The sequence below is a fragment of the Pezoporus flaviventris genome, unplaced genomic scaffold (assembly GCF_033815535.1).
Source record: "Pezoporus flaviventris isolate CSIRO_AGI_PZ_B2104156 unplaced genomic scaffold, CSIRO_AGI_Pfla_v1 ptg000009l, whole genome shotgun sequence".
Classification (NCBI taxonomy): Eukaryota; Metazoa; Chordata; class Aves; order Psittaciformes; family Psittacidae; genus Pezoporus; species Pezoporus flaviventris.
Genome location: NW_026892557.1, coordinates 27,927 through 42,510, shown reverse-complemented (window position 1 = coordinate 42,510; position 14,584 = coordinate 27,927). Strand labels below are relative to the sequence as shown.

The following is a 14,584-nucleotide window of genomic DNA, read 5'->3' as shown; positions in this document are numbered from 1 at the left end:
TTGGGATGAGCACCTCAGGAACTGCTGGGGCGGGCGCTGGGAAGAGCCTGGCGCAAATCAGGAGTGGTTTTGGGGTGGTTTGAAGGATTTTAGTCATTTCCTGCACTGCACCAGCTGCTTCCACACCTGCCCCAGGGGTGAGGAGAGGAGAAAGAGCCTGAAGTGACCAAAAGCAGCATTTGTTTGCCTGGAATGTTCAGACTTGCAGGTCCTGGTGCCTCGGCAGGGAAAGAGGGGTAGGAACAAACCCTGCCAGGAGCAGGCCCGGCAGTGCTGGAGCCCTGCACAGTCACACATCCAAGGCAGGGCTGGGATCCATGGAGGGGCTGGGACCCCCAGGGGGTGGTTTGCAACCGGGAATCTTATACCTAGGGTGGAAAATCCTCACAGGGACCCAGAGGAGCGATGGGGGCTCTGTAGGAGCAAAGTACCCCCCCGGCCCAGACAATGGCACCTACACACCAGCACAGGTGGGAGGATGAGGAGGACACAGTGCTGGAGGGTGCCCACAATGCCCCAAGCTTCCCAACCCCGGAACAAAGGCACAGGCCAGGTCACTGCGTCCATCCTCCTTTATTGTGAGCGCTCCACGCACCTTCCTCTGGGCACTTCACTTTATACACTTGGGTTTTAAACCAAACCCCACAGGCGCCACAAGGGCTTTAGCACAGGGAACTTGTGGAGTGATTTATATCCCCCCCCCCCTCCTCCCCTCCCCTTTGCCTTTATTTTCTTTCACATTGAATCAATTCCAACCCAAATACATTGAAAAAACACTACTTCAAGCCCTGCCTGTGGCTCGGGGAAGGTGCTGGGAGCTCCCACAGCTGCGCTCAGGGATGTGCCGGGATCATTCCCGTTATCTCTGAAGAGGACAGGTATTTTCCGGGGTTTGTTTTTAATATACTACAGCCTGGAACTCAGTGCAATAGGTACAACTACAGTGCAGGTACTGAACTATACAAAAGTCGTCCTACCCGTGGACAAAGCTGCTCCTCGTCGCTATAAAACTACCCCCTTTGCGTCTGTACCTTGTGGAGACGTTGTACAACGTGACTATACGCCGAGAGTATTTACAGTACGTCGCTCGTCGAATCAAACGCTATAACTTAAAAGGGCTCCTATGAACAACCACGGAACAAAAATATATATAATATAAATATCTTCCAGTCTATACACAGCGCGGGGAGGGGAGCTGGGTCCGGGGCTGTAGTGTGGGGCTGCCGGGCAAATATTGCCCAGGTTAAACCAAAGCGGAGGCTCCGCACCGGGACACCCGAGCGCTCCAACCGCTGCCCCGGGTGGGAAAATCGCCATCCACGACACCCCCCCCCGGGGGGGCTTGAAATCAGTTAGACTGCGTTAAAAAAGAGCTGGTGGGGGTTTGCACCCGTCCTGGCTTTAGGTTTAGTCAATTTACATGATTTTCTTTTTTTTTTTTTTTTCTTTTCTACGATTAGAACGTTAAAAAAAAAAAAATCAAACAACCATGAAACAGGTTCCAGCTTTAAAACCTTCCGCTAACGTGATGTGATGCTCGCCGAGGGACCCGTCGCGTCGTTCCAGAGCCCAGGGAACGCGGCCCCGGCTGGAAAACATCGATCGCCTTTGAAATCCTGGACGCGAAACCAGCTAAAACCAAAGAAACAACCCCAAAAGAAACAAAAAATAATCGTTCCTAGCAGGAAAAAAAAAAAAAAAACCCAAACAAAAAGAAATAAAACTTGATAATAAAATGGGTCGAGTCCGTCCCCGCTGGAGCCGGGGCGGGGGGGGGAAGCCGGGGCAGGGGCTCGCGGCCCCGCGCCATGGTCTGTACAGAGCGTTCCCAAGCTCAGCCCCGGAGCGGCGGGTTAGACCTGCGAGTCGGCGCCCAGGCTGTGGAACTCATCCGGGGTTTTGTCGCTCTGAGCCGCTCCTCCCTGCCGGAAGCCGGAGGCGATCTCGTCGAAGGTCCGGCCCTTTGTCTCCGGCACCTTGAAGTAGGTGAAGATGAAGAAGAGGACTAACAGCACCATGAAGATGATGAAGACGTAGGAGCCGCAGAGTTGCTGGTAGGAGGGAAGAGGAAGGAAGGGTGAGGGTGTGGATGAAGCCGCTGCCCCGTCACTGCAGCACGTGCCCGAGGCCTCCCCACCATCGAACATCCCAATGGGATGAGAGCTGTAAGGACCAGCAGGTTCCACTCCCTGCTCTCCTCAGTTCCATCCCTCAGCCCCAGCCATCTGGCCCAGGGTTTAGGCTCCAGGTAGGTGAGGTTTACACCAGCCCCATTCCCATCACGAGCCCCAGGAGATGATTACCGCGATGTACTGGAAGCCCATGCCCACAATGAAGTTCGAGGTCCAGTTGGACAACCCGGCCACAGCGAAGGCAGCGGGACGAGGGCCTTGGCTGAACAGTTCTGCCACGATGAACCAGGGGATGGGGCCTGGGCCGATCTCAAAGAAGGCCACGAACCCGAAGATGGCCACGATGCTGAGGTAGGACATCCAGGACATTTGGTCCTAGTCCAAGGGAGAGAGAAAAGGTTGGCACGGTGCAGGAGGATGAAGCATCAGCTGTCCCAGAGGTGGGAGTTGTGCGGGTGTGGTGCTGGCAGAGAAGCCGTGAGGCTTCTCCAGATTGGAGTTCTGGGACCTCCAGAGAGATGGGGTCAGTCGTCACCTCCAGGAGGACCAGCCCTTCCTCGGGCTCTCCAACCACACCTCCCTCTTTGAGCTACCCCAGAGGAGGGCAGCACACACAACCTCCTCCCAGCTCACCCATCCCTTCAATGCCCATCACTCACCAGCAGCGCCAGGGCAACGGTCATGAGCACCGCGCACCCCGCCATCCCGGCCAGGCCGATGAGGTGCAGCGTCCTGCGGCCGGCCCTCTCCACCACGAAGAGCTGTTGGATGGAGACACGTGTCCATGAGCACATCCCCAGCCTGGAGTAAAGCTTCATCTCTAACATCCACCCCAGCGAGGGCTCCATGAGCCAAAACTCACCGAAACAACCGTGAACGCCGTATTGACCACACCAGAGCCAATGGTGGCATAGACGGGCTGCTCCACACCCGATTTCTCAAAGATGCTGGTGGAGTAGTAGAAGACCTACAAAGGGCAGGGCCATGAGGAAAGGAGCCAGGCCTTGGAGCCAGATCAACCCAAGTCCTGGGTGAAGCAGCTGCCCCCCGGCATCCAGGTACCCCCCAAACTCACCGCGTTGATCCCCGAGAGCTGCTGGGACAGCTGCAGGACAATGGCGATGAGGATGGGCTGGCGATACATGGGCGAGCGGAACAGCTCCATTATGGTGACCTTCTTCTCCCTCATCATTTGCCGGCTTTCCTCCTTCATCTCCTGGAGGTCGCTGCTGACGTCCGTTGTGCCCCGTAGCTTCTTGAGGACTAAGAGGAGAGTGGGAGTCAGGAGCAGCCGAGGAGCCTCCTGTGTGGTGGGACGAGCTCGGGGGTCACTCACCGCTCTTGGCTTTGTTCTCCTCGTTGCGGTTGATGAGGAGGAAGCGGGGGCTCTCGGGGGCGAAGGGCAGGATGATGCACTGCAGCAGGGCAGGCACGAAGATGAAGCCCAGGAGCAGTGGCCACAGGGAATCGTTTCCCATGATCAAGTCCAAACCGAAGACCTGAGGATGAGAGGGGCTGAGCCAACGTTTCCCTGCTCAAGCTGGACCTAACTCTTGTTGCTCAAGGGTGTGCTGCAGGCCCAACCACCCAGAGGGACACATCTTGCTTGCTTCCAGGTGGCTAACAGACCCCATACCACGACACTACCCATCCCAAACCTGCTCCTGCTGATCTCCAGGTCCATCCCTCCTCCACCCCAGCTCCATCTGAAGGGCTGTGCACAGTGCACAGCACAGGCAACTCTGTGCTGCTGCAGGAACCCCATCCCCTGCACTGCCTGATGAGCATCAGCACCAAAGATGAGGGAACACCCCCCCAGCACCTACCTGTGCAATGAGGATGCCCAGGACTATGCCAAGCTGGTGGAAGGTCCCCAGTGCGCCCCGCAGCGCAGTGGGTGATACCTCACCCACGTACATGGGCACGAAACCGGTGGTGAGGCCGGAGTAGAGGCCGATGATGAAGCGGCCGAGGATGAGCATCTCAAAGGAGAAAGCCATCTTGGAGAAGCCCATGAGGATGGCTGACACGAAGGCAAGAATGTTGGACATCAGCATGGAGTTGCGCCTGCAGAGGGAAGGGAGGAGGGTGGTGAGGCCCACAGTGAGCTGAGAGACTGAAGGGGTGTCAGGAGAACCTAAACATCAGCTCTGGGCAGGGGGGAGATGCCCAAAGCCACCCCCCGCCGGGATGCTTGGGTGGGATGAGGCTGTACAACCCCCGTTGAGATCCACGGCGGGTTCACCACCCTCAGTACTCACCGTCCAAAGCGATTGACAAAGAGCCCCACGGAAAAGGATCCGATCATGCCTCCGACGGAGAAGATGGCAACAGAGAGGGACCAGAGCGTGGTGAGGGTGGCAGGGCTGATGGGCTCATTGTATCGGTACAGCCACGTGCGGTTGTAGAAGTCCTCAATCACCTGCAAAAAGGAGCGGGGAGAAACAAAGCCGTGAGTCAAACCCAGCCCCGTTTCACCTGTGGCAGCACTGTTCCGAGTTGCCCGGCCTCAGCCCAGCCACCACAGAGCCTTGGCTGGCGCGTGGCTCGCAAGACGATGCGTCACGGGGCCGGGAGCCGCCCGGCCGGTGGCTCGGCTCCAGCCCCAAGGGAGGGAACCTGATGGGATGCGCAGGGGAAATGCAGCCGGACGGGTTCTGGTCCTGCCCTGCCGAGAGGAGAGGCATTGCCAAAACACCTCTTGTGCCTCGCCAGGCAGCCATGGCGAGGTCACGCTCCTCCCCAGGACATGGGAGGCAGGAAGGGAGGTGGCTGCATCCCCGCTGGAGGCACAGAGATGCTGGAGGAAGGTGAGGAAGACAGCAGGGACACGCGGGTGGCTGATCACATCCCATCCCCTCAGACAGTCCTTCCAAGTCCATTTCTAGGGTTTTTTTCCTGCAGCACTTCCATAACACAAGACTTCTGCACCACCACCACGCTGCTGCAGTGCCAGCAGCCATGACACTCTTGAATTGCCATCTTCACAGAACACCCTTCTTCATATATTTTAGGTATTTTATCATGTATTTTGAAAGCCAGCCCGCTGCCAAAAGCTTCAAGGGAAGGGTTACCCATATCCCAAGCCGAAAGAGCAAAGGGCTCAACAGGGAGGAGCAGAGATCTAGGGTGAGCAGGAGAAGCTGCTGCTGGCCATAAAGAGGCCCCGAGGCCTCACTGCCTCAATGGTGTCACAAGTGTCCCAATGGAGTGTTTGCACACAGCACGGCTTTCCCATCACTTCCAGCACAAATGAAGGCCCCTGGCAGAGGCAGTGCCAGAAACACGCCCCATGCTTCACCATCAGGCCCAATAATTCATTCTTTTCCTAAGCTTTCAAAGGCCCTGAACCATCAGGATTTCAATACTTCAGTGATTCCATTTGCCTCCTGCTTCACCTGGAGGCTTTGATGCTTTGGGGGCTTCATCCTCTTTTCCTACCATCACCAGAATAAATAAGCCAGGCCAGGCCCTTGGTGGGGGGAAGGACCCTGCACACACCCCACCAATCCTTGTGGTGCTCTGAGTTCCTCTCAGCTTTCCCCCAAACCTCCTGCTCTCTCCCCCTGAAGCAGACAAAACCGAAGGCAAGCGACAGCGGGTGTCCCAGCACTGCCTGAGCTACTCTGGGCTGTGCCTTGGCTTAGCAAAACTTAACACCCAAATACCCCCACCATCCCAGTGCCCTTTCCTCCTGCAAGAAAGGATGGATGAAAAACCCACCATGAGCTGCTGGGAAAGTAGATTTAAAAGGAATTTAAAGAGAGAAGCATGAAAAAAAAAAAACAAAAACAGTCTCACTTCCCCAAAGTTGTTTTTTTTTTTCCACTCTCTCACCCTCATTTCACTGCAGCCGAGTGTTTCCTGCCAGCCCTGGCCCAGTCATCTCCTCCCCACGTCACGTTGCAAGCACCCCACAAGCACCAGGCTGCTGTTCCAGCAGCAGGAAGGACTCTGTTAAGAGGAGCACAAACCCAGTGCTCAGCCCCAGCCTGAGGAAGGAGCCCGGCTGCGAGGCCAACAGAGCTCCTGCCCCTGCGCTGCTGGAGCCCAGGGAATGATGCATCCCAGTCCTGCACCCCTGTGCCAATCCTTCACCCCAGCGCAGCCCCATCCTGCATCCCCACCGGAGCAGGTTGCCCAAAGCAGCTGTGGCTGCCCCATCCCTGGCAGTGCTCAAGGCCAGGTTGGACACGGGGGCTTGGAGCAAGCTGCTCTAGTGGAAGGGGTCCCTGCCTGTGACAGGGGTTGGAGGTGGAGGAGCTTTAAGGTCCTTTCAACCCAAACTGGGATTCCATGTTTCTATAATCCCCATCCTGCACCCCAATGCGTCCATCCCACTCTCAATCCTGTGCCCCAATAAATCCTGATGCATCCCCATCGTGCATCCCAACCCAAATCTTGTACCCTAATTTATCCTGATGCATCCTCATCCTGCACCCTGATGTATTTCCCATCTTGACCCTGCATTTGATGCATTCCAGTCTCAAAGCATCTCCATCCTGTCCCCCAATGCATTCTCATTCCAACTCTGATGCATCTCAGTCCTGTGCCCTGATGCATCCCAATCCTGTACCCCAATGCATCCCCATCCTGCATCTCAGTTTATCCCAACGCATTCCCACCCCAACCCTGCACCCTGATGCATCCCAGTCCCAATGCATCTCCATTCTGCACCCCAATGCATCCCCATCCCAAACCTGAATCCTGATGCAGACCCAATCCCGCACTCCAGTGTATCCCCCCAAAGGTGGGATGAACCCTCGTGCCCAGTGTCCTGCTACCCCAGACCACACTCATCCTGCCCTCAATACAGAGCACCCCAAAGCCTTTCCCCCATCAGTTCTGCCCCAGAGTCACTCACTGGGTGACTCACCCCTAAAACACTCAGCCTGGGCCTGGCCTCAGCCCTGGGAGCTCAATCCTAGGAGGGAAGCTGAGGCAACCCCTGTTGGGGGTCTGCAGGAACCAGAGTTCAGCCCCAGTCTGCATGCAGTCCCATCCATGTCATCCCGAGCAGCATCTCCTGGATCAGGTGAGGATGGAGAAAAGTCCTCCAGCCGCAGGGAATCCCCGTGTCCTTGGGATGAGGGATGCCGGGAGGTAATTACAGAGCACTGCTCCCCGTGGAGCCGAAGCCTGGGGAGAAACAAGGGCAGGAGCCAGGAAGCAGCTTCCTCAGCACAGCTCCAGGGATTGCCCAGCTCGCTGCCATCTCCAGTGCTGCTCCTATTGCCCGTCTCCAGAGGAGGATGCTCGCTGCCAGCCGAGCACAAACGTCACCAGCGCGGATTGGTCCAGGGGAAGGCGAGCAGGGATCAGGAATTTTTAGCAGGAAGATGCTTTCAGCAGACAGGTGCATGCAGCAGATGGGAGCCGCAGCCTCCAGACACGTGGAATTCTGCTCAGGCTGCTCAACTGGGACTCCAATTTAATGCAATTCCTCGAATAACATCACGTCTTTTTGCTCTTTCCATGCTGACGGGGCCCGGGAAGTTTTTGCACAGGGTCTTCTCTCCCATGAGGATGATTTTTGGCAATGGAGGTGGAATTTTGCAGCCCACTCATTGGTAACGGGATCAACCCTCTTGCGGTGTGAATCATGAATCCTGCCTCGGTGGTTTCAGTTACTCAGGGCAGTGCATGGCATGATGCTCAGGGATGGGCCCTGATCTGTCCTTCCACACCTCACCCCAGCAGCCAAGCTTTACCCAGGGCACCCTGCAAGCACCACATGGGGTCTCTGAGCTAACGCTTCCCAGGCTTTAATACCTCCAAAAGCCATATAAATTGGGGAATGTCACATTTTTCCGGGCTCCCACGTACCTACCAGTCGCTGGAGGGTGCTGACACTATGCTGAGGACGGAGCAGACGCTCTCCATAGTCCTTCAAACGCAGCCTGTTCCGGCTGCCCAGGGACGTCCTGCCCCGACACTCTGGGATGCAAAGCTCGCATTGGAGCGGCCATTCCCCCTCTCCAGATGACTCAAACCCCAGTTAACTCGCAGAGCCCTGCTCAGAGCCGAGGTTAAAAGTTATGCCGGTCCCACCCAGCGAGCATCCTGCAAGCGTTCCTGGGATTTTTCCCAGCAAAAAAAAACTCTAAGCAAGGAGGAAGCTAATTCTCCCGGGAAGGCGGGAGCTGGCTAACTGCAATCCCATTACGGGCAGTAAGCTGCCTGGTGGGATGTTCTATTTTAGTCAGGCTGGCAGCAGGCACGGGTTTGTTTTGGGGCAGAGGGGATGGAGTTTTGCTGTGGCCCAGAGCACTCTCACCTTCTGCGGGGCGTTGATGACACCGGTGTTGTAGCCGAACTGCAGGGAACCCAGCACCGCTCCTCCCACAGCGAGCATCAGGCGGGCCGTCATCTGCAGAAGGGGGAAGAGAGCCACAACGAGGGGTTAAAGTTGGGATCCCAGTTATGTCCCCCCCCCCTCCCTATCAGAGAGGACCCCAGTGCTTCCCCCCAGGGAGCTGCAGGAGGAGGAGCGATGCTTGTTAGGTTATAGATTCAACGAGGCTGGAAAAGACCTTTAAGGTGATCAAATCCAACCGTTCCCCAGCACTGCCAAGGCCACCACTAACCCATGGCACTGAGGGCCTTGTCTACACGGTGCAGACACTTCCAGGAACAGTGACACCAACACTGCCCTGGGCAGCCTGTTCCAATGCCTGAGCACCCTTTGGGGAAGTAACTGTTCCTAATCTCCGGTCAAAACTTCCCCTGGCACAACTTGAGGCTGTTTCTTTTTGCCCTATCCCTTGTTCCTTGGGAGCAGAGACCAACCCCACGTCACTACAACCTCCTGTCAGGTAGTTCTAGAGAGCGGTAAGTCCCCCCTCAGCCCTCCCTGTGATCATGAATACACAGGATAAAACTCGCTTTTATTATGGCATCCACGTGGGCTAAAGGGCAAAAAAAAATATAATCACAAAATCAGCAGTTTGAGCTTAACAAAACCACAATAATACTGTTTGGGGATTCCAGGAACTTTATCTGGGCACGCAAGGTCCTCTCCACAAGCTCCACGTGACACAGGCAGCTCGCCAACGCGGGACACTACCGCGCACGGCACCGGTGCGGGGATGCCCCGGCGCGGGGATGCTCTGGCCGGACACTAACGAAGCGGGTTTGCATCAGAGCCTCATTAACAGTCACTGAGCAAAACCCGGCTACTGGCAGCCCCTTCGCCCGCCTCCTCTTCCTCCTGCTTAAGCCCCGACGACAATCAGAGCCTTGTTCGGGAGCAGGGTCAGGGCAGGCCAGTGCTTGGGCCACCTTCGTTAACAGCCCAATTATCCCAGGCGGGAGGTTTTCCCAGCACTCAGCTCCAAGAACCAGGATCCCACATTCCCGTTAATCAGCTTTGGGATGATCCACGTGAAATTTATAAGCCCCTTACTGTGGGGTCTGCGCTCTCTCCCCAGTTATCCCAGGTACCGGTGCATGACCCAGGGATGCTCCCCCAGCATCTCAGATTAAGATTCCCAAGGGATTGGTGCTGGTCAGACCCCACCTAAAAGCAACCCCTAAATCAGAAGGACCACAGCAAAGCAAACATGAGAAAAAAAAATGTATTTTCTTATTTAAGAAGCATTTTCTTCCTCTTTTATTTAACTACTGACCTCACCTCTCCAGCCAAACCACCTCCCTCGGTGTTAAAGTTTGTAGGGAGAAAACAACAGGGAATAAAGGCAGCTTCGTTAATGAAGCCCATTAATTAGGCTTGGCCCCAACACAACTAATCAGGGAGGTTTTGGCACTGGGTTCTGTTCGGTGCTTCTGAATAAACCCACCCTGAGAACCAAACGCCCAGCTTGAGAGGGCAAAACCAGGCTGGGGAGGTGCTGGCATCCCAAAAAAAGAAGGGGGGAAAAAGCCCCCCAAAATCCCAAATTCCAACTGCAACCTCTTCCATCCGCCTGCTGCTCTGGAAAACTGCAACAGGCAACACCGGGAACGCTGAAATCAACCCACGCGTGGGTAAATGTTGTTTGAAAAATGAGGGGGTTTGGTATTTCGAGAATTTTGGGGGTGTTTTGGGGTGTTTCTAGGGTTTGGGGTTGCAGTTCTCCCTGTGCATCCCTCAGGGCCGTCCCACCCGCCCCAGCAGGTCGGTGAGTCACAGGCGGCACCGCGCCGCAGGGATGGGGATGCATCGCACCGGCACGAACTTTGCTCCGGCAACACGGCAGGCAGCAACACCTCCTCTCCCTAGCGCTGCCACTGCCCCTCCAGAGCCTAACAATGAAGTTACTTTTGCAATTTCAACCTCTACAAGAGAAGAAAACCCTTAGATTTTTAACCTCCAGCGAGAATAAAACAAGTCGTGTTTGAACCATGTAGCAAAACCCTCGGTATTGTTAACCTCTAGCATAAAAAACTGTGTATTTTGATGACTGGATGGGGCTAGCTTGGAGGGAAGCGGCTGGTTGGGAGGCTCTTCCCAGGCAGGGTCAGCGTGAGTCAGCTCCTCCCGCTCGCTTCTGCCTTCCCAGCTCCAAACTTGCTGCCCGGCCCGATCCGGGCGCGTCTGGGCTTTAACCTCACCATTAAAGGAGAGGCTTAAGATGGCGAGTTAGGGAATTGGGAAAAAAAAAAAAAAGAAAGTTGGTTTTTAGGAGCAGCCTTGCATGGACAACTCCTGCGAGGCCACATGGGGGGTGCTTTAAGGCTCTTTTTTAACTGCTCGCAGAAAACAGCAGCTTTATTAGGAGTTTAGAGACGGAGGGGGGGGAAGCCCAAAGCAACATCAGTCCCCTTCGTGCTTTTGTGCAATAAACTGATTTACTGCCCGGATCCAGCCAACGCTTGTGTTAACACATCCCCCCCACACCCCCACCGCCCTAAGCCCGGCTATACCTTAGGGAAAGGTGAGCACAGCACTTGTAAGTTTAATAAACCCGTTTTCTTTTCGCTGCTTCCTGCTTCCTCCAGCGCTCGAACGAGGAAGCATCAGCCCGTGGGGTGAGAGCAGCACCCCCAAACCTTTTAGCTTTACAACTCGGTTTTTTTTTCTACCCAGTTTCCTCCAGCACGGAAGGATTTCGGGACATTGCCTGCCTCGCGGAACACGGAAATGAATAATGCCTTTAAAACAATTAATAGTTAATAAGAAAGTGTCCCAGGAGGGAATCTGGGGAAGATCCACATTTAAAGAGCCCATAAAAGCCAGCCACGAAGCTTTACCGACCATCCCGGAGGCTCTGTCCCAAGCCGGGACGGAGGCAGGGGGTGAGCACGGGGAGGGCACGCAGCCACCATGCAGCACAGGGCACGCCGGCCCGAGGTGAAGCGATCCAGACCCGGCCATTACCCGGGATAACACGGCCGCACGCTGGCTCCCGGCCCAGGAAAAACTTACGCACCCACCGAAGGCCGGGTTAAAGCCACATATGGGGGGATAGCTGGCATCCAAAGCGAAGGGTAACGCTGGCACCGCGGGGATCAGCTGAGATTTGGGGGGGATTATCGAACCCGCGGGGTTGGAGCTGCGTTATTTTATGTATTTATTTATCCTTCCCCCCCCCCTCTCCTTCCCTTCATCCTTAAAGGTCAGCCGGGGACGGCGACTCGATCCGCTCGAGTTTTGCAACCGCAACAGCGTCTGCGACAAGCCCGGGAGATGTTGTCGCAGGCAAAAGCGCTGGAGCAGCCCAAATAAAAGCACGTCCTGCTTTAATAACACGGAACCATCGCATTGAGGGATGGAGGGGTGAGCTCGTCCCGGCACCCCCAGCATCCCACCGAAGGCTGCTCCGACAGAAATCCCTTCCCCCCCAGCAAAACCCCCTCGGGTTTTAAGCATGGCAGCAAACCCCTTCCTTGCAATTAATTACCTTTAACACAAATGAAGCCTTTCTAACCCTAATTCATCTAATGGGGCAGTTATGAGGGTGGCAGAGGGAAGGGAGCGTGTGTCCCCAGCGCCGAGCCGGTGGCCGGGATCAAGCGCATCGGGTTTCTTCGTTAGGAGGAGAGCAAATTTCTTGCTAATTCCCGGCCCCATGGCCGCGCTGCCAGGAGTCACGTTCCCGGCTCCCACCCCCAAAGCTCTCCCAAAAAAAGCCTGGCGCTGGGGAAGAGCCAGTCCCGGAGAGAAAGCCCTTCAGAAACACCACGTACCCATACCAACATAGGGCGAAACGCGAGGAAAACGGGATCCCCAGCTCGCCAAAGATGGGGAGGGAAAACAAGGAAGAGAGAAGAATAAGATCCCTGTTCCTGTGGCATCTTTAATTGGGATAAAGTGATTATTTAGGGGGGGTAATTACACATCGCCACGGAGCCAATTTTGTATTTCCTTCCCTGGAAAATAACAACCAGCAAATACTTGAATGGATCCCAAAGCGCTTCCAGAAGGGAATATTTGGGGGGGGAGGACGGGAGGACAGCCGGGCTCTTAACATTAAAGACCCTGCTGCAATGAACTCACCTTTCCGATTTAGGGCCTGACGTTGCATCACTTTAACCCACCTCTACCGGGGGGTGACGGGGGGGGGGGGGGGGGCTCAGCTGCTGCCGGCCGGCGAGTTTATGGGATTTAATAACTCATTTCCTAGCTTCTTTTTGGGGTGGAATTGATGGGAATCGGGTCAGCACAGTGCGAAGGGCCCGCAGTGCGATGGGACCCAGGCACCGCAGCGAGGCCCCTCAGTGCCCCCCCAAGAACAAACTCAACGCTTTGGGGTCCTCATCGCCTTTCCCTCTCATCCCCCCCCCCACACACACACAAATTGGGGCCAAAATCGCCTTTTTTGGGGCAGCATTCCTTCACCTCAAAGCTGAGCCCCGTTCCCGCGCACAGGAAGGGGGGGGGGGGGGGGGGGAAGGAATCGCTTAAAGTGGGGTTTTCACAGCGTTTCTGAGGTAAAATGTTTCCCAAAACGCCCGTTCCGCTCGCGGGCCGCCACACGCGGGCCCCAGGGGGTGCGACCGGCGGCGTTGGGAGGCCCCAACCCGGCTGCCTGCCTCCCGGGACGGTGTGGGCTCGGCTGTTGTGTAACGCGGGCGGTAACGGAGGGGGGGGTTAGGGGGGAAGCGGGGGCTGCCGCGCCGGGCGCGCTCACCTTGCTGCCGGTCTCCATGGCGGCCCCGGCGCGGTATCGGCGGGACGGGAGCGGGGGGGGCGGCGGCGGAGCGGCGCGCGGCGGACGGGAGCGGGACCGCGCGGCCGCGGCGGGGGCATCAGAGCGGCTTAAGAGGGGCGGGGGGCGCGCGGCGGCGCGGGAGCGGGGCCCCCATTGGGCGGCGGAGAGACGGGGGTGGGCGGGGCCTAGCGCGCAAGGGGCGGGGCGAGGAGGGGGCGTGAGCGGGGCGGGGAGGGGGGTGTGTGGGGGAGGTGGGGGGGGCGGGGGGGGAGCGCGCGTGCGGGGCTGCACGTGGGAGGCGGGGGGGGGGGGGAAGGAGGGGGACTGGGGGGGGCGGGGCCCGGCGCGTGAGCGTGAGCGCGCGTGAGGGGGTGCGGCGGGGGTGCGAGTGCGCGTGTGTGTGTGTGTGTGCGCACATGTGTGTACATGTGTGTGTACGTGTGTGTGTACATGTGTGTGTGCATGCACATGTGTGTACATGTGTGCGTGTGTGTGTATGTGTACGTGTGTGTGCGTGTGTGTGCGTGTGTGTGTACATGTGTGCGTGTGCATGTATGTATGTACGTGTGTGTGCATGCACATGTGTGTACATGTGTGTGTGCATGTGCACGCATGTACACGTGTGTGTGCACGTGTGTGTTCTTGTGTGTGCGTGTACATGTGTGTGTACGTGTGTGTGCACGCATGTACACTTGTGTGTGCATATGTGTGTGCACATGTGTGTGTGCACATGTGTGCATGTACATGTGTGTACGTGTGTGTGCGCACATGTGTGTACATGTGTGTGCTTGTACATGTGTGCACATGTGTGTGTGCATGCACATGTGTGTACATGTGTGCACGTGTGTGTACATGTGTGTGTGCATGTACCTGTGTGTACGTTTGTGTACACGTATGTGTGCATGTACATGTGTGTGTGCATGTACCTGTGTGTGTGCCCGTGTACATGTGTGTGTGTGCATGTACATGTGTGTACACATGTGTGTTCTTGGACATGTGTGTGTGCACATACGAGTGTGCAAGGGTGAATGTACTTGTGTGTGTGCGCATGTACGTGTGTGTACATGAGTGAGTGTGTGTGTGTCGGTACATGTGTGTTCAGCTATGAGTGTGCAAGGGGATGTGTACGTGTGTGTGCGCATGTACATGTGTGTACACATGTGAGTGTGTGTGCGCCTGTATCTGTGTGTGTGCAGCTATGAGCGTGCAAGGGTGTGCGTGGCCGGATACGTGGGTGCATGCGGGTGAGTGTACGAGGGTGATTGTGTGTGTGTGCGTGTACAGGTGTGTACACGTGTGAACGTGTAGGAGGGCTGCGTGCACATGTGAATAAGCATGCAGCTGGGCTTGCACGTGTAT

General features: G+C 56.4%; 1 protein-coding gene across 1 annotated transcript; it reads right to left on the bottom strand.

Moving 5' to 3' along the window:
* Positions 1-1,715: 1,715 nt before the first annotated feature.
* SLC2A1 (solute carrier family 2 member 1) lies at positions 1,716-13,269 on the bottom strand. Its single transcript, XM_061450028.1, has 10 exons — positions 13,205-13,269; positions 8,410-8,502; positions 4,394-4,554; positions 3,959-4,199; positions 3,469-3,631; positions 3,208-3,395; positions 2,995-3,099; positions 2,792-2,893; positions 2,304-2,507; positions 1,716-2,051 (listed from the first exon to the last, which is right to left on the bottom strand). Exons 1-10 carry the CDS (start codon positions 13,220-13,222, stop codon positions 1,854-1,856), a joined length of 1,473 nt encoding a protein of 490 aa, XP_061306012.1. The 5' UTR covers positions 13,223-13,269; the 3' UTR covers positions 1,716-1,853.
* Between the last annotated feature and the right edge of the window lie 1,315 nt (positions 13,270-14,584).